At 39.4% G+C, this 26,911-nt stretch overlaps 1 protein-coding gene across 7 annotated transcripts in view; it reads left to right on the top strand.

Moving 5' to 3' along the window:
- Positions 1-8,343: 8,343 nt before the first annotated feature.
- EFR3A (EFR3 homolog A) overlaps positions 8,344-26,911 on the top strand; it is a 76,873-nt gene continuing 58,305 nt past the window's right edge. For 3 of the 7 annotated variants that reach the window (XM_032694037.1, XM_032694006.1, XM_032694022.1), the window contains exons 1-3: positions 8,344-8,415; positions 12,881-12,934; positions 18,703-18,783. In XM_032694037.1, the coding sequence (XP_032549928.1) occupies positions 18,771-18,783 (13 nt within the window). In that variant the 5' untranslated portion in view covers positions 8,344-8,415; positions 12,881-12,934; positions 18,703-18,770. The remainder of the gene's footprint in view (positions 8,416-12,880; positions 12,935-18,702; positions 18,784-26,911) is intronic. The other 4 variants (XM_032694015.1, XM_032694028.1, XM_032694051.1 and 1 more) reach the window with 3 other exon arrangements.

The following is a 26,911-nucleotide window of genomic DNA, read 5'->3' as shown; positions in this document are numbered from 1 at the left end:
TTATAAAAGCAAAATCTGAAGAGGTAACAAATGCTCCACTGAGGAATAGCTGAACAGTGACGAGCAAACAAATTAGAGAATAGCTTCTCATTTGGTAAACACTAATTGCTATGTACCTAAAACATGGCAGAAGTCCAAGTGGAAGAAAATGTATATATATGATCAGGTACTCAAAGTGCAAAACTGTGTGCTTGAGTCTGAGGGAGGAAATTAAGGAGTCACACGCCATCTCCTGGCATTTTTAAAATAGAGCTCAGTGACTTATTTATGTATTGCCCACATTGTAACTTTGCAGAAAAATGCAAATCCGACGTATGTGCCAAACTATGATTAGAAAAAGTAGAAAAAAAATATTACATCTATATTGTTATTTTCAAAATGAAATCTTCCGGGAGTTTTGCTCCATGTAGTATTACTTCAAAATTTATATAAATGACACAGGAAGGATTAAAACATTATAAACCAGCTGAACAAAAACTTATGGAATCACCTGTAGTTGGGGCAGGGGGGAATTTATTTTTTAAAATATATGAAATTATGCGATCCAAGACCCTAGCCCCAGTATTTCCAGTTAACCGGTACTTCTTAAAAAGATCAGGTACCAGGAGAGGGGCAGGGGGATTCCTGTGCCTCAGAGTCTGTTCTTAACACAGCAGAGAGGATGCTGTAGTAAGCATAGATGACCCCGTGCATTTCGACCAAGAGGGATTCCCAAGCTCTGCTCTCCTAATGCCACTCCATGTTTCAGGATGTCACTGACTCCTCCTCACAGTCCCAGTTTCCTCCTTGTGTCCATGTTTCAGGCTTTTGCCCCAGCCTAGGTCTTCTTGCCAAACAGATACTACTTCCGGTAACAGGGTTAAGAAAACTGGGAAATGTTTTGTGACAGAAAGGGATGAATATCCTACTTAGTTTTGATACACTTAAAATAGTTAGTATAGTCAATATGATAATTTTATGCCCATTTTCCTGAAAAATATTCCTGCCTAATTTTTTTTGTTTATTTTCATCATTATGTCATCCCCTGATAGTTTTAGTAGCCCCCCCACATTCCCTCACTGCCAGCTGGAATGAAAGAAGCATACATCAGGCCTGGTTTGATGTGTCTGGGCTGTCTGATGTTGGTTGTGCCTGTAGTTTGTACACACAGCCAACAAAAAAATGTCAAGTTCATGTCAGGCTTTTTTATCTCAGTGAGGTCACTAATTCAGCTCACTCTTGCCAACCACTGAATAAATTTTCACAAATCCTCCAGAACTGTTTTATCTGTTAGACTTCTACTCGTGTTTATTGTGGCTGAATTTGGCCTGTTGGTTCTCAGATTATTAGAGACTGGCCAGTGTGATTGCAAAAGCCCTAGAAACCAAGTAAAAATTTTAAAAAAAATATGGGACATAATGTGCATTATTTGTTAACAGTACTTTAAATGACATGGAACAAACATTCTTTGTGGCAAAAGCAAAGATTTTTGGAGCACATTCATTCTTTTCTAAAGGGTTTTAATTGATTCTCAAAAAAATAATCTAGCCAAGGCTGAAAATGGAAGAGAATAATTAGATTCTATTTTTGGATGTTATGGTAATAAAACATTTTTACATTACTCTCCTATTTTGTAGCAGAGGGAAGAGAATGCTTCAAGTGAAGACATACAGAATATGCCAAGGTACATCAGCAGCTCAGTGGAATGGAGTGGGAAATTTTCTAATATACAGAGTTACTAATTTGGATCATGAAAAACTGCAATGGAATCAGCTGGGACCCATGCACGTGTCCTTACAGACAACACTTTGGGAAATCTGAGTGTCACATGTCGTGTGTGAGGCATCACATTGCCACCCACTTTGGATTGGTGAAAGCTCTGCACTTCATTCCCCTTCTGTTCCCAGTTGGACAAGTAAGTCAAATTTTAATAACACAGATCTCATTTTAATATGGTATTATAAACCCTTTTACTTTATAGAAACACTGCCTATCCTAAATATAAAATCTATCAAAAATGCTTCAATCTGCCAGAAAAATCATCATTATAGACACTTCTGATGCCAGAGGAAAGGATGGAAAGTATGTAATCCAATGGAATAAGAATGTCTCCTCCATTTTGCAAAGCATCTTTAAGACAATTAATGACATAAGAATAAAACATCTCTGAATCTAAACTATTATTTGTTATCAAATACATACATGTGTGTAGATATGATAACTTCTCTTACACATCTGAGGATTCTGTAATATTGACATCTTTAACTGCGGAATTTACTCTCTAAGTGTATATGGTCATAGTTTTGAAAAGTATTTGGAGATTTTGGCTGCAATTTTAAGATTCTTGCTCTGAGACATCTGCAAGACACTCACTTTTCTGACAGCGGCTGCTCAGCACTTCCTTGGAATTTCTAAAAAAAAATGTAGTCATTCCAATCTATTTTTGCTGTCCCTCTGACAGCTGTCTTCCCAGTGAGCAGAGCTGTCACTGAGAGCTATCGCTTGAGACGAGACTGGGAAAAAAAAAAAGAGATCAACCAGGAACTACTGGATAGTTTGGAGGGAGGAATTGGCATGAACTCTCTGCTCTGCTTTTCATGGCTGGTTAATGTTGTCAGTTGGCATCCACCATGACTCCTGACAAAATGAACAATGACAGAGTAAAAGTCCTAACAGAGGCCCTGAGGATTTGATCTCTGCAGTCTAACAACACTTGGTAGAAACATCTTTTATCATCAACTACATTTAGATGGTCATAAAATGTTGTAATTACCACTCATTTACAGAATCAACCATAAAAATACAAGGTTGGAAAAATACACCAACAAACATGTATTAACAAAATGATTATTCCTTTGGTGACTGATGCTTTTTATAAATAAAACATATTTCAGTGAAATGCCTGTGAGTGGCTTTCTTTACTGGTGGCCAAGCAAGTAAAGGAGTCATTGCTATGAAAACTCCTGTGTTCTCACTAACGAAAGCCAAAATTAATGCTATAATGAATTATAATTGCTCAGCAATTGAATTATTAATGCTCATCAATCCAGCCTCTAATCATTTCTGTTGATGAGTACTGTACATTTCCTTATCTCTTTTTCTCTATCTACAACATTTTAAACTTGACTGTATTCATGGCTGGGCTTCGCGAACGAAGATTTGGGAAGGCTTTATCCATATTTGTTACAGGCACGTTGGTGACTTATGAGGCCAATACGTGACAGACATATCCGGTTGCAAAAGGTACAACAGAAAGACTCCTTAGATGGTGTATTCCGCAAGACACGGTTCTTCCTGCGTTGCCTTTTCTCCTCGAGAGTGATCCTGCGTGTGTTCTCAAAGGCTTCCGCAGCGTTATAGATGCTGTGTCTCCAGACCTACCGATTTGAAGCCAGAGTGGACCAATTATGGTGATCAATATGGCCAAGGCTGAGATGTTGTTTCAGGGAGTCCTTGAATCTTTTCTTTGGGGCTCCTCTCTTGCAGCAGCCAGTGGCAAGTTCACCATAGAGCAGGATCTTAGGGAGGTGGTGGTCCTTCATCCTGGAGACGTGCCCTGCCCATCACAGCTGTGTTCTCATCAGCATGGCCTCTACACTTGTGACTGCTGCTTGCTCTAGTACAGATGTATTGGTCACATAATCTGACCAGTGGATGTTAAGGATTGTACAGAGGCAGCGCTGATGGAAGCGTTCTAGGAGACGCAGGTGGTGGCGGTAGATGACCCATGATTCAGAACCATACAAGAGAGTAGACAACACTATGGCTTTGTAAACACTGATCTTGGTGCTGAAACTTGACTGTACAAAAGTAATATTAACTTTCTGTCATTCCTGCATTATATGGTTGTTAGGGTACATTAATTCCTTCAGGGTTTTTCTGGATCTCTTCCCCCCCACGGCGTGGGGCGGCCCAGTTCTAGTTCCATTTCCATCTGAGGAACCATTTCTGACGACTTAAGTGGATGGGGGGGGACTGCAGCGCCAGGGGTTTCTTCAGGTCCTGAGCCTGGAGGGGAGAGGTGCTCTCCTCTCTCTCCACCCACATGGCTCCATGGCAGGCACAGAGACAGCACACCGGCGTGGAGAGGAGGCAAGAGAGAGTTTATTGTTGGGGGGGTTACATTTATAGGGTTAGAAGGACTCACAGAGTAACCAATTAGAAGTCTCAAGGGGCTTACAGGAACACCCAATCACAGGAAGGGGTTGACAAGGTCCAATGAGAACACCTTAGGACATCTTCCCAGGACATTCCTGCAAGGGATAACACTTGTCATGGGGGGTGTTGGGAAGAAGAAAGCATGAGTTAGCAAAGAGACTACAAAAAGCCATTTTGAAACATGTTTAAACCACAGTTTTCTCATATACTGCAGATTTACTGCCACAGGTTTTTTAATTTTCTTTAAAACTCCTTGAAGAGCTCATTCTCTTGGACCATCTAAGGCTAACTATTCATTCCTGATACCCTTTTGAACATCCATGAGCATTTCAAACTAAGGTACTTTTTGCTGCTTGCTGCAGACACTGAACATTTGATTGTACTTTTAGGTGAATTAGTAATCCAATTAGAAAACATAGAACTGCTGCTGCCAAATTACTCATGCAATTCACATTTTATTATTGGCCTCAGAACAGGACATTTCTGTCTCACACTTTAGATACTACTAGAGTGAAAGCTCTAAAAGCTCTGCTGATGTAAAGATCACAGAATCACAGAATGGGTCAGGTTGGAAGGGGCCACAGTGGGTCGCCTGGTCCAACCTCCCTGTTCAAGCTGGGTCATCCCAGAGCACATGGCACAGGGGTGTGTCCAGACAGTTCTTGAATATCTCCAAAGAGGGAGACTCCACAACCTCTGTGGGCAATTTGTTCCAGTGCATGGTCACTATAATTCAGGTGGAACCTCCTGTGCATCTGTTTCTGCCCGTTGCCTCTTGTCCTATTGCTGGGCACCACCGAGCAGAGCCTGGTCCATCCTCCTGACACCCTCCCTTCAAATACTGACAGGCAAGGATGAGGTCCCCTCAGTTGTCTCTTCTCGAGGCTGAACAGTCCCAGCTCCCTCAGCCTTTCCTGTTAAGAGAGATGTTCCAGTCCCCTAATTATCTCTGCTGTCCTCTGTTGGACCCGCTCCAAAATTATGACAATCACTTTTTAAAGAAATGTAAAGGCAGGTCACTTGAGCCATGGAATTTTGTGTATATGGGGATCAACACATGTATGAACTGGTGCTCCAGGAGATTTAGGAGATGTTCAGGCTAAACTGGGCAGTCCACTTACCTGGGCTTGGGATGAGGGGGAGTAAAATAAGACAGTTTGGCTGCAAATTAGTCATGCAGCAATATTATATGTATGCAATTCAACATTTTCTTAATCTTACTGGGTAGTGTGATTGTCATCTTCATATGGTCAAAGGATCAGGTCTGTCTCTCATTGACAATAAATGAAAAATTGGTGTTGGACAGAAAGGTATCTGGATACTCTTCTGCTGTCCTCACGAAACCAAAAAATTCTTGTATTTCACAACTAAATTTGTTACCCATTATATAGCACATAAGGAAGCTCAAAGAGATCAACACATGCATATTCATAGGCTACAGCTGTTTCCTCTGTTTTGAAATTGAATTAGGAAAACAGTTGTTTTGAATAACAACACTACAATTACACTAAGAGCTTTATTGACTTTTATTGAATATTAGATACCACATGGTTTATGTAATAATGTCGTAAGAGGCCTGCTTTAAAACCTGCTAGCTTTCTTCAAACAAACCTCAATCCCAACACTATATTTATTTCATGATTTGAGCTTTATAAGGCTACTCCATATTCACAGATGCTTGCAACAAAATAAAAATGGAGGAAAATTTTTTTATAAGCCTCAGAGAATAAAAGGTATTAATCACAGAAAGAGGATCTGTAACGTCATCAAGCAACTGAAATTTTGGGTTTAAACTGTTAAATTAGGATGCTACATTTATATCCGTGAGTATTGGCTGAATGAACACCAACCTGGCTCGCTGTTTGTCTCATTCAGACAACTAGTAAGACCTGGTAACTGCACTACTTGCCAGCATTTTGGTGAAACCCTATGGCTCGACGAGCATGTTGGAGCCTGCATGCTCTTATGCACAGCTAATAGAAAAATGAGACAAATAGCTGGAATGAAACACTTCAATAAACAGAGCAGACTGCCTGGAGCTGATGGATGGAAGAATGATCTTTGAACTAAAGCTGCATCTGACATGAGTTAAGGGCATGATAATTAATTCATATTTTTGGCTGATGAAAATTTTTTTTATAACTTTCCTCTAGGTTTCTGAAAATAACGAGGAGGATTATTATCACCAGCTGTACTTAAAGGACAAAGGACAAATGTAGCTCTACAGAATATCTCAGTGCTGACTGTTGTTGGTAGAAACATCAATAAATTGCATGGCAATTCCAGCATGTTCTGCTTTGCAGGCAGTGACTCAACATGCATACTGAGAATGACTGTTCACTGTGTGTTATCACTTTCCTTATGTTTGGCCCCAAGAGTTCAAAACCATAAGCTGTATTTTAGAAATCATATAAGCAAACAAGAAGGACTTTACTTTCTTCCTTTCACTCCCTCAGTTGCACCCACATGTGATAGTCTGATCAATTTTTGCAAAGTAACATGCCTTGGATAATGCTGAAAACTGCAAGACATGTAGACATCTCACCTCCTCAATTTCACATTTTTAGGGATTATTTTGAAGAACACAATTGAGAAATATTGATCCTGTTTTGACTATTGTTGAAAGGAAAGAAAATAGATTCAAAAAGTGTAAGAAAATAAAATGTTAGTCTTTAATAGATGCAACATGAGCAGACCTGAAGTCAGTAAAATATATAAACTCGAATGGACTCATCCACCTAACCTGGAAGTTGGATTGATGTCTTCCCTCAGAAGAGACTACAACAGGAAAGGGGCTGTTAGGGGCTATAGGCTGCATTAATGGGCTGAAGTGAATTGCCAGGTCCTACACTTGGGTCACAAATAACCCCTGCAGCACTGCAGGCTGGGAGAAGAGTGTCTGGGAGTGGCCCTGAGGAAAAGGACCTGGGGGTGCTGATCAACAGTGGCTGAATATGAGCCACTTTGTGCCCAGGTGGCCAAGAAGGCCAATGGCATCGTGGCCTGTGTCAGCAATAGCATGACCATCAGGACCAGGGCAGTGATCGTCCCCCTGTAGCCAAAGGGGGCATTGGTGAGGCTGCACCTCAGATCCTGGGTTCAGTTTGGGCCCCTCACAACAACACAGACATTGAGGTGCTGGAGCATATCCAGAGAAGGGCAGCAGAGCTGGGGAAGGGTCTGGAGCACAAGTCCTGTGAGGAGCAGCTGAGGGAGCTGGGGGTGTTTAGTCTGGAAAAAAGGAGGCTCAGGAGAGACCTTACTGCTCTCTACAACTGACAGGAGGCTGTAGCCGGATGGGAGTTGGTCTCTTTTCCCAGGCAACAAGTGACAGGACAAGAGGAAATGGCCTCAAGCTGTGCCAGAGGAAGTTCAGGTTGTTCATCAGAGAGAATTTCTTCACTGAAAGAGTGGTGAAGCATTGAAAGGGCCGCCAGGACAGTGGTGAAGTCACCATCCCTGAAAATGCTCAAGAAACGACTCGACGTGGCACTTAACATCACTTGACAAGGTGACTATGGATCAAAGGCTGGACTCGATACAAGGGGTCTTTTCCAAACTTAACGATTCTATGATTCAATGAAACAAACCTTTCAGATTTCCCCTTGCCCGTCTAAAAAAACAGGCATCAAAGGCACCAAATTTGGAAGCCAGCAGTATTATTTCCAGGAAAACTAAGAGGTTGTGCTGCCTTGGGTTTCACATGATTCTCACTGGGGTCTGGCACCACGTTCTGTGTAGGTGGATTTGAGCTCTGGTCTTAGTGGAGCCCCCAAGCATCACTCGTCCTCCCCTTCTCCTTCTTTCAGTCCACGGCTGAAGGGAGCCTCAGCACAGCCACGGCTGGTCCCATAGACGCGATCCGATGGATATCAGGACAAATTCCCACCCAAGACTCGGATCCTCCCTCACGGCCGCCCCTGTCCCGGTGCGCGTTCGGACACGTGACCCAGGACTCTGCCCCCAGGAGCCGACGAGTCCGCGCCGCAAGGACTGCTGGGAGTTGTAGTCCACCGCGGAGGCCTCCGCCCGCCTGCCCCGCGCCTGGTGCTGCCCAGCCGGCTCCATGCCCGGGGCTGTTCCCCCGAGCCGTGTCGAGGCGCTCCTTCGTCCTCCGTGAGCCCTCGATGTTCCTCCATGCGGGACAGATGGGCGCAGAAGGGCAAAGCACGGCTTTCAACAGAACTACAGCTCCCGGCGTGCACTGCGCGCCGCGCACCTCAACAAGGGGTGGGAGGAAGATGGCGGCTGCGGAGCCGAGCGGGAGCGGTGGTTGAGGTGAGTCTCGGGCAGCCCGGCAGCGCTGCCGTCACCCGCGCTCACCCTCACAGCCACCTCCTCTTCCAGACCTTCCGCTCCCTTCCCACTCTCCACGCTCGGGACCGAGGAGGACGCACCAGAGGGGCGGGCGCTGAGGGGTTGGCGGGAGGCTCAGGCCGCCCGGCTGCGGCGGGAGGAGAATCCTCAGAGCATCGCCTCAGCCGGGACCCGCTGGGACGGCGGCTCGGGGTGTCCCTGTGGTCCTCCTGGAGGGAATATTGGCTCTCTGCCCCCGGAGTGGGCGGCTGCTCCCCACAGGAGCTGTGCCAGGGGGATCCCCCTGCCTTCCCCGAGGAGGGCTGTGGCTTTGGGATTTACTTCAGCAGGTTTTCCTCAAATGGAGTTTAACACAGCGAGATATTAACCGGACGCAATGCAGATTTACAGACAGACGACACTGTGAGCTTTCGTAGCTTCGTCTTCTACTTTAAAGTTAGTTGTGAGTCACGGAGCCGTGCTTTGAATAATTGGGGTGTAGATTCACAAATCCTGTTACTGAGAACTAATTATAGTACAGTGCGTCTCTCTGAATACATCTAGGAAGGGATCCCGTCGTACTTTGAGCTGATACACAGGGAAGAAAGGATCCCGAGTTGCACAGATCTCTGCTCTGTTGTAGAACTTGTAGGAAAGCCACTAACTTAGAACCAGAGTTTAAGTGCCTTTATCAAAACCAAGTTTACTCGCCCATATTTTGTACTTTGTAAAGCTACATCAAATGTTTGCTGTGCCAATCGAGTAGGTAAGCTAAAACCGGAGTTAACAGCCAAGACTTTGGGATTTTATAGGCAATTCCTTCCTGAATTATTTGTAATTCATTCTAGATAATTTTAAGTGTCTTCTCTAATAACGTCAGGGCATCTTGTTGGAAGACTCTACCTGGATACTCTTAAACATATGGTGAAATTTCTCTGAGAAATTGGCACTTTGGAGTTGAAACCTTGACTGCAGTGCCCTGATATGCCTAAGGGCTTATCCATTAAGCCTTTTAATGTTTGTCTAAAAAAATGCTGCTAGAATGGTTTAATTTCTGATTCAGGAGAAACTTTGCAAAAATGGGAAATAGAGTACAGTTTGTAACTGTTTTAAAACTACATATTTTTATATTTAATCCTGTTATGAAAATGTTTGTGATTAATGATGGCCAGTACCTTCTCTCTACTTCTGATCCAAACTTCTTCAAGAGAAAAGAATGAACAAATTTCATGTTATATGCAAGCTGAGGGAGGCATTAGAATACTAATCGGTCTTGGCAGTCAAACTTCAAGTATAATAAAAGGGGATTGCATTTCTAAGTATGAAATCTAAGTTATAAAGAGTACGAAACAGCTTTGGTAGGTATCAGTGACTTTTAACTACCCAGGCTAACACTATAAGGAGTAATTCTTGTAAGGTTACTGTACAATTTTTAAACAACTTCGAAGGTACTTAATTTTTTTAAGTAGAAACAAATTCTGTTTTCTGTAGTTGTATTCTGTTTTAGGGAGGAGAACAGGGTAGTCTCATTAACTGGGCTCATGCATGGCATTGCTTCTTCACCTGAGAAAGCTAATTCAAAATAAAGTCAGGTACTTTCACAGAATTACATCTACTATGTAAATCCATTCTTATCTTGCATTTTTGGGTTCTGGTAGGTGGAGTTGGAGCCTGACTTGTCTGTATCTAGGAATGAGTATGTGACTTATTAATCTTGAATTGCACTGGCCATTTTCCTACCTTCAAAGCTAAAGGCATTGATTAATTTTTCAAATAGGAAATAGGAGTGGGGAACCAAGTGATTTAAAAACTTAATGTGCAGTGGATTTTTAATTTTTCAGTTCATGCCTACCTAGCTTGGGTTGCATGACTATCAGAGGTGCTTAAACCTCTGCCCTTCGTTGGCTTAAGTTAGAGGAATGAATCAGTGCCCAGCTGACAATTTCATTTTGAAGACTTAAAATCAAGTTAAACATTTGCAGCATTACATAATAGAATAACATATTAGAGGGCTTATTAGAAGAAAGTACAAAAACTCAGATATACTGACTTCTATTCCTTTACCCATAGCACAAGGTTATGTACGTTTTTCCATTTTATGTCTTTTAAAAAGATCCACTCTTTTAGGCAGGAAAAAAATCTTTGCTTTTCTGTTTGGCTTTCAGTGCCTCTTATGGAATCTTGTTATAATAATAAGTAATTTGTCCTTATAAACTGTCCTTTCATTTCAGGTCCCAGGTTAGTTAATGAAAAAAAAATCAGCAAGTCTAACAAACTGTATTTTCATTCTTGTTCTGATAGAACAACACATGGACATTGGGTTTCCTATGCTGGCCAAATTGTGTAGAATCTTCTCTAAACTGAAAGGTTTTTTTCAGAATAGTGACTCTTGCATGACGTGCAAGTGTCGATCGGCCTTTTAAGGTACATTCACTATCATTGCACTTTGATTATAATTGGATTTAGAATTATTGTTATATCCCTGGGAAAACAAAATAAGTTTTAATCCTCCACAAAAAAGCAGACATGATTTTATTTACCATTTTAATATCCAAGAGTCAGTTCCTTTGGTGCCAGAAACACTGTATACATATATAACATCCTTAAGTTGCTTCTGCTAATCTCTGAAATGTCACAAAATGACATGGAATATGTTAAAACAGTGTTAGACGCTGTTTAGTAATCTAAATGGTATCTCATGATTTTCCATATCTGTCTTTTAATTGGAGCCAAGTTCTGCTTCAGATTCTATGGAGTTTTTTTTTCCTCACGCTATGTAAAATTTTAATTCAGTGACAAACAACTGAGCAGACTCATGGTGGGAAGCTTCTTGGTTTGGTTTAGTTTAGTTCTGTTCTGCTGGAACAGAAAACAGTATCTGTGGATTAAACTTTGCCCTAGGCAAAACGAGGCAGTGATTGAAGGCTTTATGGAGAGGGAATTGTGTGGTCTGTTCTGCATGTAGAAGCCAGGCCACCTCTATATTGAATTTTTGGTCCTGTCACAGATCTTAAAATGATTAAAAATGCAGTTAATTATTTAAAAACAGAACCAAATGTCTTCTACTTGTTTTAGTTGCTTATACAACTTTTCTAGTAATTTCTGCATTAATATCTTCCAAAGTGAGTTGACTTTGCTGGCAGCAGCAGTCATTTCCTGATTGCTGTGATGGTCAGTACAACACTCAGAGTCTCTGGCACTTGATTCCCTGAAACTGTCACCAGGTTCTTTGCGTTTTTATGTTCTAATATGCCAGTAAATCTGACTACTGTAATCTCTCAGCTAAGTTAACTACACTCTGAATTACAGATTTTGCTTTTCCATGTATCTGTTGACCATCACAATCCACAGCATGTTTTCTTTTATGAAATTATGGTGCTTCTCACTCTGTCCTTGGAGAGGGACGCACACAGCTTTCTAATAGGAAGGGTTATTTTAAATAAATTACTTTGAAATGCTATTTTTAGTCACAGTTGCTGTCAGCAAATTGCAGCCTTTGATTGAAATACATGTACAATGAGAATAAAGGTTTTTTTTTAGTAACTATGAGCATTGCTTTAATGTGTGCTCATTAAAACATACGACCAAATAAAATGTTTATTCTCACATTAGCACGTTAGCAGTCTCTGGAATTATGTTTTTTTGGTGTGCATATACATGCAATTCTTAGATGAATATCTTTAATTTTTTATTGTATTTTTTTAAAACAGCAAAGTTCAGTGTCTTTAACTGAGATTTTGTTTTTATTTGTGGAAAGGTACATTTGCAGGGAGTTTGCATTGGGCAGTTAATGAAACCTAAAATGCGCTACTTTAATATAGAAAAATCTTCAAATGATTTGTACTTTAATACTAGTTAATTAAATGGTAGATTAGGCTACTTTTATACTCAAAGTAGCTTGTTGTAACTTCAATTGAGTTAATTGTATGAATATATTTAATTGCATCAAAAATCCTTTGGTCAGCTGACGTTTATAGTACTTTGCACTCTGATCTACAAAATCTGCCTTTTTTGATACTGGGAGAAAAATACCCTAGAAAGTGTTACACACCTTGTTTTTTCATAGTGTTGAACAGAAACCTCTCACAGGCGTTTTAGTGGGGAAGTGCTGTAATTTCCATCTGAAGGGGAAGTATCCTGTGAGGCTGTACCCGGTTTAGCTTCCTGAAACAGTGGTAGTTGGAAAGGTCATCCCAACATACCCAGAGAAAAATGTTTATTCGGGCGTCAAAGGCGAGAATGGAATGACTGCATTTCAAGCGCTGGCAAAACCTACAGATAGTCTGGTCAGATAAAATGATATCTGGGTTTCTGTGGTAACAGCCTCTTTGGTGTTGGAGCTGAAGAATGTGACTTGGGCTCATTCTGCAGAAGTTACTGTGCTTATTTGGATGTAAATTCTCTAAAGCTGCTGTCTTGACTTTTTGTTTGTTTGTTTTCTTTATAGTTTATTATATTTTTGCAAAATTGAAGACAGATTCCTGATTAATAATGCCTGCCAGTAAGTATTCTTACCTTAAGTACATTAAGACAATATTTAGGGGTGTTTACTATTAGATATTTTCTTTGGGGTTTAAAAGTTCTAGCAAAATTAAGATGGAAAAAAGAAACATACTCGCCATCATTTTTAGGAACTTTAAGATCTCAATGTTATCTGGTCTCTATAAATCTCCATATATTTTTCAAAGAACCCAGTATAGGCTTGATCAGAAATTCACAGTTTAACACTGATGAATTTTGTGATTTAAAGTATGTTCTGAAATAGTTATATTCAAAAAATAAAAAGATATTCTGATACAGCTATAATCCTAACTTTGGAAAATGGTAACTAGTGTTTATAGGACATACAATCAGTATTTGGGATAAAAAGTGATAAGGCTTAAAATTTTTAACATTCAAAGTTAAGTGAGATTTTTGAAGCAGTTGTCTCTAAGATTCAAATTACCTTCAAGAGTAGCAAATTTCACTAACACAAATGCTCAAGTTATGTAATGTGTTATAATAATATTAATTTAACAATTTTTTTAAAATTATTTTTTCTATTTTCCATTTAGAAAAAATTCTGCATGATCTCTAGTAAGATTACCAACATCAGACTTTGGATAAAGCAGTCTGCTTTATCCAGAGGATAAAGAAGTATTCATAAAGTTACAGTACCAGTCATAGTGCATGCACTTTAATTATATAGATTTGTAATGGATTTCATAGATGTTTAATTTCATGAGGAAATGTTTGAGCACTTTTTTTTTTTAAATGATTTGTAACAAGCTATGACTACTGGGTACTAGAACTGCCTTAGAGTAATTCTGTGTTGTGTTGTTTGAACCACTGTCATGTAAAATATCTTACTGTATTTAGGTGTCTTCTGCTTTTGTGGTAAAAACTGAATAGGTTGAAATTATTTCTCTGCGTAGACATGGGTTTGTAACAGACTAGTGGCACATATTTGTTTATTATGTCATATATGTACATGAGAAGCTGCCGGCGTGGATTGTGTCGACTGGGATTCAGGTTTGTAACACAGGGACCTGCTGGTGAGGCTTCAGCTGCAGGTCAGTGCTGCTGAGGCCCCTCTCATGGGACTCACTGCTGCTGTGAGGGAGTGTGTGGGTTTTTTAAGCAGTTAAACTGGAAAAGTGATATTTTTTCCTTCTAAACCAGTTATGCTTATGTTCAGGGTTGTCAGTACTAAGGCGTGTAGAGCCTGCACTTCTGCAGCAGATGGGACTTAGAGGAGACCAAAAGAACCGATCACAGTGTTTATCTGCAGTGAGACATCCAGAGCTCCACAGCCACTTATTTGTCTTTAATGAGTTTGAGTGTACAGGTGAAGGAAAGGGAACCTAACAGGTGTGTGTATTGCAATTCTTAAGAAATTTCCTAGCAGTACTTTGGTAATATTTCATTTCCAAAAGTGATGGCGATGAAGTGTGATTGGATTTTAAGGCAAAGAAGCATCTTTTTGTGGCTGGTTAACTTATTATCAGTAGAGGTAGAGAGAGCCTTCAGAATGTCAGCTTTGTTGCATGTGAGAAGAAAAGCTTCTGCCTGCTAATTTAGGCTTCTCTAGAGGTTCCATAGGCTTCTTTTCAGAGCATTTTGGTGGGCTGGGCTGCTGCTATTTAGTGTTACTTTGAAATCTTGCAGTATTTGTCCTTGAAATGCAAAAAAAGTTGTTTCAAAAGGCTGGATTGTTTTAAATTTTATTATTTTTTTCACATGGAATTCTTTCATCCCACGCATGAAGAAACTGGAATAAAATGTGGAAAAGGCTGTTACTGTGAGATATATTCCTTAAATGTTTCTGTCATGCTAGAATGAGTTCTTTATAAATTAAGTAGAAGAATAATATCTGGTTAACAGGAAAGTTTGATGGAGTTCTTGGGTCCTGCTGACCAACTCCCTCATCCAGTGTTGCCCTTCTTGCTTTCCTGAGTCTATATATCAGTTCCTACTGGTAATTTTACTCCTTTATTTCCAGTACAGTATTTAAGGAATGCGTAGGTCTAAAAGTGGGTTTTGGAAATACCAGGAGTGGCCAAGATACTGGTATTACATAAAGACTGTATAAGAAGACTTAATTAGTCTTTCGGGAGACTTTAACTGTTCCTAGTGACATTTTGGAAGTCAGTCTTGAAATTGTGCATGAAACATTCACAGGACCATATGCTTTTTATCTCGGTCAGTATTAACTGTGGAAAAAAATAGGCATGTAGTCAGAACTGAGATGGGGTGTTGAGAGGGGGAGAGGTGAATGTGGGTCGTTAGCCAGAGGTAATGCCTCTGAACTCAGTCATGGGTACTTCTCTTTGCATTGGTTCTTTCTCACATATTCCAGTTATCAGATTTTCTATTGATGTTTCTGCTCAGTGATCACATTTAGGAATGTGGGGATTTTGTTCTTCATTGAGTCCTTAATGAAATAATATTAAGATTTTAGTCTCAGTGCAGTAATAGTCCAAAATAGTGAAAAATCTGAAGATGTAAAAGTGCTTAGCTTTGACTAGCCCTAGCATGGCATTTGTGTCGACATTTAGTCTGTAGAGGAGGTGTGAAGCTCTGTCATTGCTGCAGCACTTGTATCAGCCTTGCCAATATAGAGCCTTTTCTCTATATTCTTTGTGTATGAAACTTTATGAGTTTCTCCTGTGCAAGTAACATGGGCATTGATGTGAGATATGCTTACAAACATGGTGTCTTCAGCTGAAGTGCAAATTTTGAAATGTTGAGAAAGCAAATATGTTTTCTCATTGCTGTTATAATACAGTACGAGCAGAGCGATTTGAGCCACAGCTATTTTATTAACCATTTAAGCTGTACTTTATCACAGAAAAACTGTGGATTAAAAGATGAATTTGTCCTTTTATTTAAAAACAAAACCAAAGAACTTATAACCAGATAACCTTTGCAATACGGGCAGTATGTGTTTTTCATTTGCCTCAAGTGTGCTCTCAATTTCCCTGTTAAATAACTTGTGCAAATAATTTCATTTAACCTACTTCTTCTATGGAACATTGCTGATTTTGGTGGGTTTATTTGGCTGTATTTGGATTGAAATGTTAAAAATGCTTCTATTAAGGAAAAAAAGCAATAGCTAAGTCATATATCAAAACAGTTGTTTAAGAGACTCTGCTTTTTGAACAGTATGTTCTGGATATTCACACTTATTAATCAGATGCTTGAAACGCAGCATGGTAGATAATGAGGTTTTTTTTCAGAAAGAGCTAACCTACTTACTGGCTGTATTCCCTGACTTGAATTAAACATTTAACTTAAAGGCAGATTTTGTGCTAAAATGAAATTGCACGAACTAGAAGAATTATGTGTGATACAGGTGAGAGCACCTGCTGACATCAGAATACATCAGAATGTATTTTACTTGAGGTAGCTCTGTGTGTGATTTTTTTTTTTTCCTTTACTTCTTTTATGGCTTATGCCATTAACATACTTAATTATATCTTTGCTTTTCAGGGTTTTTTTTAATAATAATTGTTATGCTGAACTGTTCTTAGCTGCTGACTATCAAGTCCTTATGACTGCCTGTAACATTTAAATTAAGAGAGCACATAAATAAAAATTAGGATTTTGCCAAATGTCATTTTCCCATATTCTTCCCTTGAGTTTCTGCTGTGAAATTTAGTATTATGAACACCTCCTACGCTATTCTGTCAAATATTTGCCAGTTGGAAAGAGACCACTCTGATTTAAGAGGTGCATGTATCAGTTATGAGGAAAATAGTCCATGATTTGGCCTGGTTTTGGTTACAATGAAGCGGTGGTTTTGGTAGCTTCAGAATGCACCTCCAAGGATGCTTAGTGCAGTTTGCTTCTTGTCAAACTGCATAACCTTGTGTTTCCTTGGCCTTCCAAACACCATATGGCTTTTTGCCAGTTGTCTGTGCAGAGGCAGCTACTCTGGCAGAAGATGGAAAGTGCTGGTGGCTTCCCTGGTTGGTGCCAGGTGAAAGTAAATAGAAGATGTAACAACTGAACAGAGCTTGGGTTTTTGTTGTATTCAGGGATGTTACTGCTTTCAGTTACTTCATAGTCTTTAAATAAACAAATGACCCACCCCTCCCCCCGAATCAAAAATACCCACTAGACTTTTAAAAGTATAATTTGCTATGTGAATAGAGCTTCCTTGCCAAGTGTAGGAGGGAAAACAGCACTTGAAATGGAATTTGAAATGAGTGAATTCTTAACTGGAATTTAATGTTCTTAACACATTTTAAGGTGCAGGTAATTTCCTCGTTTTGGGTTTCTCCCTTCACAGCAATTTTGGGAAATTCATTTATTTGTGTTTTGCGGTTCTAGTTTTTATTGTATATATAATAAATATTAATGAGATTGTTAATGAAAAGGGAAGGTTCATCTCCCTGTGAAATACAGTTCTGAACCCATGGTGGCTAGAGATGTGATCCTAGGTGTGTCTATATAAATATTTCATGGGCTAAGCATGCTAATGTTTTTACTGAAAATTAAACTATAGTTCTTAATAATGGTCTCTACTCTCCATCCAACATTCTTTTTTCCTCATCTGGAGTATGTTTCTCTTGTAGCCTTCACACTTTAAAACCCTAAATGGGACCTTCCACTTAATAAAGAAATTTTCATAGCTGTTTTAATTTATTTTATAGGCAGTAGAAACCCTATTAATTTTCTGAGGGCATCATTGACTACTTACAATAGAGTTAAATAGATTATAATTCTTTAACATTTTCGTATTTTGGCTATTGCAGAAGAGTTACGTAGGGGGGTATCTGAAGTTATTGTCTGCAGCTTGAATCTGTTATGTCAGGAGGACAAACATCAGCAGCCCTGTATCAAGTCCTTTTCAACTACTAACTAAAGGGACCCAGAAACTTGAAAAACAGTTACCAAGGGAATGTGTTGGTTGGGCTTCCTTTGGCAGTTTGCCGTTTGCAAGACCTAGGGCAGAAAAGGAAAATAAATGTGTTTCAGAATAACTGTAACTATTATAGTACTGTGGCTACAGAATATATAATGGATTCTTTGCATAGTAGTATACAAGAAATGCTTTCAATATGTAAACACTTAGATATAGAATTTTTGCAGCTGATTTTTAGGGGATTATCTTTTCTGGACTGAAAAGAAAAACTAGTAACTTCCCTAAATATGTCCTTTGACAAAGCTAAGGAAAAAAAACAAAACAGGAACTTGCAGCTGGAAAAGTGTACTGTTTGTGCATCTGTTTATTTAACTCATGGTACCTTAGGCAACTTTAAGTACCAGTGGGTTGGTTGCTTCCATATTCTTTAATGAATCTGCATGGATTTCTTTGACAAGTGTTCCTTTTGTTGTTTTCTGATAGCTGTTATTTCTGTGTACACATCATCCTAACCCCATTTGGGAAAGTTAATGTTTGGAAGCTGTTCCATAGAAAGTGGAAAACACTCCTGTTAAGACATGGCAAATAAAGTCCAGTGACATTATTGTCATCATTCATTCTTCCATTTCTTTCATTTGTTTTGGAACACACTTTAGTGTAGCCAAGAAATGAATAATTTTATTTCATCCCTTCGTTGTCATAACCTGAGGAATTTATTTTTTCAGCTGTTTTTAATTACCTGTGCACAATCTGGGCGTATGACATAGAAAATCAAATGCTTTAAAGATGAACTCCATTCAGTCCCCATCAAAGCCTTTATGTGCTTTTAAACTATACACGGACAATTCACCAAATGTTAAAATGTAGCTTAATAGTTTTCTCAGGTTTTATTAAAATATGGCTGTTGTTGTTATTTACAGAAATCGCTTTGCAACTGTCAGTCGATTAACCTTCATGTGCAGCCTTGTTTGCTATTGATTTCTCAGTCATGGGACGAAAGGGTAAGAGGGCTCATGCTGACTATGCATGCAAGTGTCCTATTTTTTTGTGCATGACAACAAAGAAAAATTGATTTTGGTGAGTGGGGGGTAAGATTTCCATTATGTGATTACATGCATGTCTCTGGAAAAGCCAGGATGAACTGCTTTTAAAAGTATTTTGGCCTTTCCTTTCCTTGGTATATGGACTTTCCTTCCCACCATCAGCCACTATGAACTCCAGTGGCTCTCTAGAGAATCAGGTTCCTACAGATGGAAAGGTAGCTGTGTTTAGCTCTCTTGGCTTTCCGAGAGTGCTTTTTCATTTCTAGGAAGTTACATCATTCCAGATTAATTCATGCAGGAATTAGACAGGAATGAATAGAAAAGTGAGGTAGGGAGATGAACAAGACTCTTCTGCATCTGCCAAGAGTTCAAGAAGCATTTGGACGATGCTCTCAGGCACATGGTGTGATTCTTGGGGCTGTTCTGTACAGGGCTCGATGATCTATGTTGGGTCCCTTCCTACACAGAGTATTCTATGATTCTTTTTCTAACAACCTGTAGACCCCAAGACTTCAAAAAGTAGTTGTTGCCTTTATAACTCAGTCTTCCTTTTGATGTCTGACTTGAGATCTGTCAAAGGTCTCAGTCCTTTCATTTTTGAAGAGCACATTTGTGATTCTGAATTGTACTGGGACCGTTACAGTGTTTTGCTGTTTATGGTCTGTGCTTTGGCTTGAAATGGGCACCCTGAGTCTTCAGTTGTGGTTTGAGAATGCTTACTTGTTCCTTAGTAAGAGAATGAGTAAGGAATTTCAACCTAACACTTAGCTATATAATTATATTAAATCAGTACTCTTTCCTGATTGTTTTGTAAAGCTGTTAATAGGTAAGGAAATATGTGTAGATAAAGCTTCACAGGTATTTTGTTAGAATTACACAAATGCACCAACAAATACAGAATAATTTATGCTATTAAAACCAATTTTCCTGTGTTCAGTAAACTGCACGATAACTGTCTAATGATTAGAAAAGGACTTTAGGATGCTGATACACTACTTATGAACTTCATATGTAATAAAATATGAATAGTTATTAAATTATAATCGATCTGTGCCTGACATGATTGAGTTAGCAGAGTCCTCTTGTGTTGTGATAAATGCAATGTAAGCTGGATTCAAGACCTTTTCTATTGTGGTTTTTTAAATGAGTTTGTGATTTGTTATTGACATTAGTTTAGTTGTGAGCTTGAAGTTCTTCATAACTGACGAAACATAATTTTTACAAATTGAATCTGATGTTGGAATTGCAGCATGTTGCAACCAGAGAAGTGCTGGTTGTGGGCAGGAACTGCTGGATTGCTGTAGAAACCGATGAGCCTGTGTGCCCACAGATGTCCCATCTGGTTTCTACAGAAAGCTGGGACGCTCAGTATTTACTGATTAACAAGATGTGTTTATAAAAGCTACTTCTTTGTGTATAAATACAAAGCTGTCTGTCTCCTAGACTGAACAGTTCACTTTGGTGGGAAACAGAAGTTGTGGTAGTAAAGGAATGTGGCCTTTGGGTACTGAAGGTGCGTAGAAGAGCAATCCACTGCCTCTGTGTTCCTTTTGTACTCTCTGATTCATTAGCTGTTACAAGAGGGGGAAGGATGCTTTTTAGTTAGCTGGGATATGTGATTCTAGATAGGAATATGTTTTACCCTTAAATCTCACTGTTTGGGAGAGAAGACAGTTCAGAACATTTTAACAGCTACTTTTCAGTTCTCATAGGAAACCTGAATTTGAGCTGAAGCACTTTTTAGAACTAATGCGAAAGGTAACAACCATGAGGATATTTTATAACTCAGATTAACCTAGAAGGAGGCTGTTTTTAGTGAAACTTGTCTCTTTCAAGTCTGTGTTTAAAACTGTTTGTTATTGAGAAGTTGTTGCATAAACTTCTGTTTGTTGGTTTGTTCAAAAGCTTCTCTTCTGTGGGGGCAGGATGAACTAGGTAAAGCTGTCTGCAAAGAAAAGAAAGCTTGAAAATGGAGTGTATTGGCAGCTCCAAGAACCCTTTTTTGTAATATGTAACAAGATTTTTTCAAATTTTTGATTCTACATTCTTTTAATGTTCTTTTAATGGAAACAGTGTGTATGTTTCCATGTCCAAATTGCCATATCCTATTTTGTAAATGTTTTCCGGGGAAATTAAAGGAATAGGTACAGAGTATTTTATTGAAGACTGGTGATATTTAAACAAGAATTTGAGTTCTTAAGTATCCTCTGTGACTCTTATTTTTCAAAGTAACATTACAACATTTTTGGTTAGCATTTTATTTTCATTAATGTCAGTATAGTTTAAACACTTTTGTAGCTGAATAGGAGCAGATGTTTTGTCATGTTTGGAGCCCTGTGTATGTGCCTCGGGAGAATTGCTGCACTCTCTTTTCTCAGAGGAGATACCACAGTATGGTTCTGGATGCACAAAAGTGCTTTCATTTATTCTTTCTTATGTTGCTTTCTATGTATGTGTATGTTTGGGGAAAATAAAATTTATGTAACGTGGTATTGAACTACTTGTGAACAGAACATTTTCTTTTTAATTGGGAAATGTTTTTCAAAATCTGTGCATATGTACTGAAGCTTGTAGCTGAATGTGCTCACATGAAGTTAAAACTTGTTTTTGAAGCTCTGGCTGTGCTTATGTTGGCATTTGGAATACTTTAAAAGGAAAAAGGATCTATAGAACCACGCGCTCTTACATGTCCTGTGTACAGCTCAGCAGTTTAGGCTATACTAGTTAAAATCCCTGAGCTAAACTTACCTACTGCCTTAGCTTTGAGGTTCCGGAAAGAAAACCTGTGAACCTTTGCTTCCTCCTCATCATCAGGACTTTTAATCATGACATACATGCCCTTTTCATTCACAAAAAGCTTCTCATGCCTTATTTTACTTCAAGTGACAATATGGTACCTACTCCCTGATCGCTTTCAGCGCTGTGTGTTTGTGCAACGTGTGCTGGAAGGCACCATTGGGCAGGAGTGGAGAATTTAATCCTCCCTGCCTAGATACTGCAGTCATAGGATACCTGTGATGGAGAAGTCACACAACTGTTCTGACCATCCTTTTTTTCTCAGGGAAAAGGTGGATAGCAGCATAAGATTCTGGGAGTTCTTAGCACTGCAACTGTATTCCTGTCCCGTGGATTGGATCAAGAAAACAAACTGCACTGTCTTAAGGAAATGGAAAAAGTAACAGTAGTCAGGAAAATTCTTCATGCATCTTTGCATTCAGATTTTTCAGTGCACAAAGTTGCAGGTGTTCATCGCCCTGAGAAGACTTGAAAGCCTGGGCACTTGCTGACTAGTTACTCATTGGTTTGAAGTGGGCTTGTCTTCTGTAGGGTACGTTTACAACGGGAGCTCGTGTAACTTGCAGTACTACCGTGAGATGTTGCCTTTGATTTAGCATCTGCTTTAATAGACTGTCAGTGTATCATGTCCTAATGCTCCCCCAGAGCTGTATCCAGATGTCTGTCCCAGCTCCCTTTTGATGCCACTCTCATTCTTAGAATTCATATATGTACAACAGGTGTTCCTTTAAAGGCAACAGCCTAATCCACGTGAATTCCTGTAGCAAAAGAAGTGAGCAGCAAGTGTTAAAACAGCAATTTTCTTCCTTGTCAGGAAAGACGGCTGTGTCCAGTAATCTGAGGAAATGCAATGGAATGGGAAATGTGGAAAATCTAGTTTAGAAATTTTAAAACTAGAACTGGGCATGGATGGAGTGGCACAGAGAAAGTCCTCGTCTGCTGTGATGCCTGGAGCTGGAGCTGGGAAGAAAAGATATGACCAGCTTGAGCATCTGGAAGGAATTCTGTAGCCTGGGCTTTATGTAGCAGTCGCCAAAGTTTACTGAGACATTTAGCCAAGTATATATGTTTTTACCTGTAGTTGGCCAACCTGCTGATCAGAAGTAGAGTTTGAAGGCTCCAGAAGCAGAGCGTGATCCTATTGGAAAAATTTTGCCATTGACATCCCTCAAGAATTCCTCATTACCCACCTCTGGCCACCCCAGAGATAGGCTGAGTGTTCCTCCTTGGACTGTTAACCTTTCAACCATGCCTTCCATAGTGTCTTTTCTCCCCTTCAGACACAGTGTCCATCTCAATCTCGAGGTGCACCAGCACCTTCTGTAGAATGATCTTCAGTGTTAGGTGTTGCTCCTTAGTTGCAACGAAATGGGAACAAAGTGGTAGGAGAGGTGCAGGTGTTGCAGTCCCTTTCCTCAGTGGAACTCAGGGAGGAGTGTAAAGCAAGTTATTTGGCCTTTGTGTTCCTACAGAGGTTACAGTGCACTCTTCTGCCTTCTGTAGCTGTCTTCTGCAGCTGGGAAGTGTTCAAGGATGGAGCATTCTGAAAGTGGCTCATCTGGGTTAGAGAATAGGTTAGGGTCAAGGCGAAGCCAGGCTTTCAACAGGATAGTCTGGTACTGGATGGTTATTTCTATGTCAGGATCATCACTGTGCTGAGGAGACATCATTCACCTGTACCTATGGATCTTGGGGCAGGCCAGGCATTTGGACAGGAAGAGATAGATCAAAATATTTGTATTAAGTAGCAGGAGAAGAAAGTAGTTGCTGTGATAATGTCAATCCTTCTTTACTTTTTTATTCTGAACAAAATAGTAGGGAAGGAATGTCCTCCTGGCTCAGTGTGTTACTGGATGTGTACAGGGGGTGTTTTGTTAGTGTTACGGGTCTGCTCCATGCTCTGCTACTTGCCTGGATGGAGGAATCAATGCCAGTTCATCTGGTTCAGAGAATACATAAAGCACTATGAGCCTTCATTTCCCTCCCCTTCTCCTTTAGTCCAGTAGTTTGCTTACGTCCCCATTTTTCAGATGAAACACCTTGTTATGAAATCAGTATTTGTTTAGAAATAGGAATGTGATGACACAAAAGCTCTGGGGTGTTTTTTTCCTGTGCTGGGTTTATCACCTAGAACTCGTTTCCTGATTGTGAACCAAATACTGAAAGCAGGAATGAAAGCTGGACTTTGCCCATTTTTTTTTAACCATGATCAGGTTATCAGTGCCACCTGTGAAGGAGAGGGGTCAAGGAGATTTATGTAGATGTGTCTTTCCAGTCTCCTGAAGTCAGAGGGACAAAACTTCCTTTTTATATTGTTTCAGTGATGAGAAATAAATGCCTAGGCCAGCTTAATAGGAAGATAAGTAACAAACCAATAAGCAAAACTCATAATGTCATAGAGCTTCTTTCACTGGAATCAAATTAATTTTAGGTAATTTTAATGCTGTATTAAAAATAGAGAGTGCTGGTATTATCTTAAGAGTAGGAAAGGTGGAGGTGGTGTTGAGGAGAACAGAAATGAGCAAGTTAAACAAAGTTACTATATGAAAAGAACAGAGGTGGAGGAAAGAAGAGACAGTATGGAAACACTGCAGGTGGTGGAACTTGTGTAAAAGAATGCAACCGGAGAATTTGATGTAATGGAAAACTTCCTTTTAATGGATCAGGAGTCTTTAAGAGGCAGTTTACCAAAGGTAATATCTTTCCTAGGGATTTGTTTTAATTGCTACTTCTGAAAAGAATACTTCATTGAAGAAGCTTAGTGGTAAGCATTATTTGACTAGCTTGGTTTTTTTCCCTGCTTCTTATTAGTATCTTCACATGCATTGTCATTTCTTGCTTTCACAAAAAGTTTATACTCAAATTATTTTTACATGTAGCATGCTGTGCATCTCTCCATGCTGATTCCATGCAATGCTACAGGTTTGGAGAAGACTGGCTGGAAAGCTGGCAAAAAAAGACCTGGGGGTGTTGGTCAAAGGCAGCAGAATGTGAGCCAGCATGTGCCGAGGTGGGCAAGAAGGCCAATGACATCCTGGGCTGTATCAGAAATGGTGTGACCAGCAGGACCAGGGCAGTGATTGTCCTGCTTCAGCAGGACAACCAACTACTCGGCACTGGTGAGGCCACACCTCAGATCCTGTGTTCATTTTCAGGCCCCTCATGACAAGAAAGACATTGAGGTACTGGAGCGTGTCCAGAGAAGGGCAGTGGAGCTGGGGAAGGGTCTGGAGCACAAGTCTGATGAGGAGCAGCTGAGGGAGCTGAGGGTGTTCAACCTGGAGAAGAAGAGGCTCAGGAGAGACCTTCCTGCTCTCTACAGCTCCCTGAATGGAGGTTGTAGCCACGTGGCGTTCGGTCTCTTCTCACTGGTGACAAGTGACAGATGAGCAGAAATGGCCTCAGGTTGCACCAGGGGATGTTTATCATGGATATTAAGAAAAAAATTCTTCACAGAAAAGGTGGTCAGGCATTGGAATAGGCTGCTTAGGGAAATGGTGGAGTCACCATCCCTGATAGTGTTCATAAAACATGTGGATGTGGCAGTTGTGGACATGGTTTAATGGTGAACCTGGTGGTCGTGCTGTTTTGACAGTTGAACTTGATGATCTTAGAGGTCTTTTCTAACCTTAGTATTTCTATGATTCCAGTATAGAAAAACACATCTTGAAGTTATATCACCTTGTATGTGATACTTTACACACTTTATAATTAACTTTACAGTAAGAATAAATTCTAGGGAAAAAGGCTGGGGTTTTTTTCACTTGTTTCAAATTAACTGAGCACCAAAATATTTTTAAAAATAAATGTAAAATTGCCAAACTTACGTATGGATGGAATTTTCCCCATTAGCTGTTACTGGGGTCTTACTGTCAGCAGGTGAGAAATTCACATCAAGGTGAATATCGTGTTCTCAAGACAAAAATTTCATCTGCAGGTTGGACATTGTTTTTGCTGCATTTTGGTGGAGGGAGGGTGGAAACCAGGTGTATGGAAGTCAGTTGTCACTCAGGTGGGAGGAGGAGAGGCTCACCCAGGGATAAGATTTCATCTTGTCTAAATGATGAGTGCACTATTCCCTCTGGGAGTGCATTGCAGTGACATTGCAATGGCTGATGAGCCCATCCTTACACCAGTTGTTCTTTTTATAGTAGATTGAAGAATATTTTTAATTAGCTCCCTTATATGGCTGGAATAATTTCCTTGTTCTAAAATATCTGATCTCTTTTTCAAAGTAGAAGGGGAATGCCCTTGAAAATCTTTTCAGTTCTGAATTAAATGCGTCAACTGATATTAACAGTTCCAAACTAACCAGGTATAGTAAATGATAATGGTTGTAGTGTTATTTTATGCACTTTCCTTTGATATTTAAAAGAATTTTCTTTTTGTTTATTTTTCTCATCTTGGATACAGAAAAATAAACAAAATGAAAGTTTAATGTATAGAAGTCAAATAATTTTTTACGTAGTTATGTTTAAATACATTGAGCAACAAATGTAATTTTAGTATTTCTCAGTTTTTTGATATTAGCAAAACACTTATTTGTAGATTCAAACTTTTATGTTAATTATACTGTTTTTGATAGAATAAGATCTATTTTTTTAATCTTGGAGGATAGTCAATAAAGATATGAATGACCAGATCCAAACTTGAGTCATGACAAAAATATTTTGTGAGTGAACGTGAAATCTTGCTTCAGGTTGTTAATGTTCTGCAAACTGTTGACAACAATATTAGACAGCATTACCAAATTTTGGAACAAATTCTAACGTTAGATAAATCATACAGTTGATTTGTTTTCTGTTTTGCTAGGGTTTCATGAAGAAGAAAATAATGTGGAAGTTTAAAACTTGATGGAAAGAAGTTAGTGCTTTATGTTTAAAGTCTCTTTGAAAGTTTTGTTTTCCTGTAATCTTTTTATGAGTAAGAGGTAGCACAAATATTCAGGCAAACTAATTTGAAATAAAACTTATCGTCATGTGCATTTTTCTAATTTGCACTGTAGGATTTCCCTTAGTGAAATATGTAGTGACAGTTTCTGTGCAACTTAGTATTTTCTCTGAATTTATTAGCAGTAAACACTACTTTATTAACACTAATCTTCTAAGTCTGGAATTGGTATGGAGTTGTCATTTAGTGGATGTTATTAGCTGCATTTTTATTAAACCCAGTAGTTATGATTTCCAGGGTTTAAAAAAATACCTGCATGAAAATCCTGTATTTATGTTACCCAAGTGGATTTAATGTAGGAATCGAAACAATAAAGTGCTGAGAATTAATGGAAAGCAAG

This window comes from Chiroxiphia lanceolata, chromosome 1, assembly GCF_009829145.1.
Source record: "Chiroxiphia lanceolata isolate bChiLan1 chromosome 1, bChiLan1.pri, whole genome shotgun sequence".
In the NCBI taxonomy this organism is placed as follows: Eukaryota; Metazoa; Chordata; class Aves; order Passeriformes; family Pipridae; genus Chiroxiphia; species Chiroxiphia lanceolata.
The sequence above is the reverse complement of the archived record's forward strand: the minus strand, read 5'-3'. Positions and strand labels throughout refer to the sequence as shown.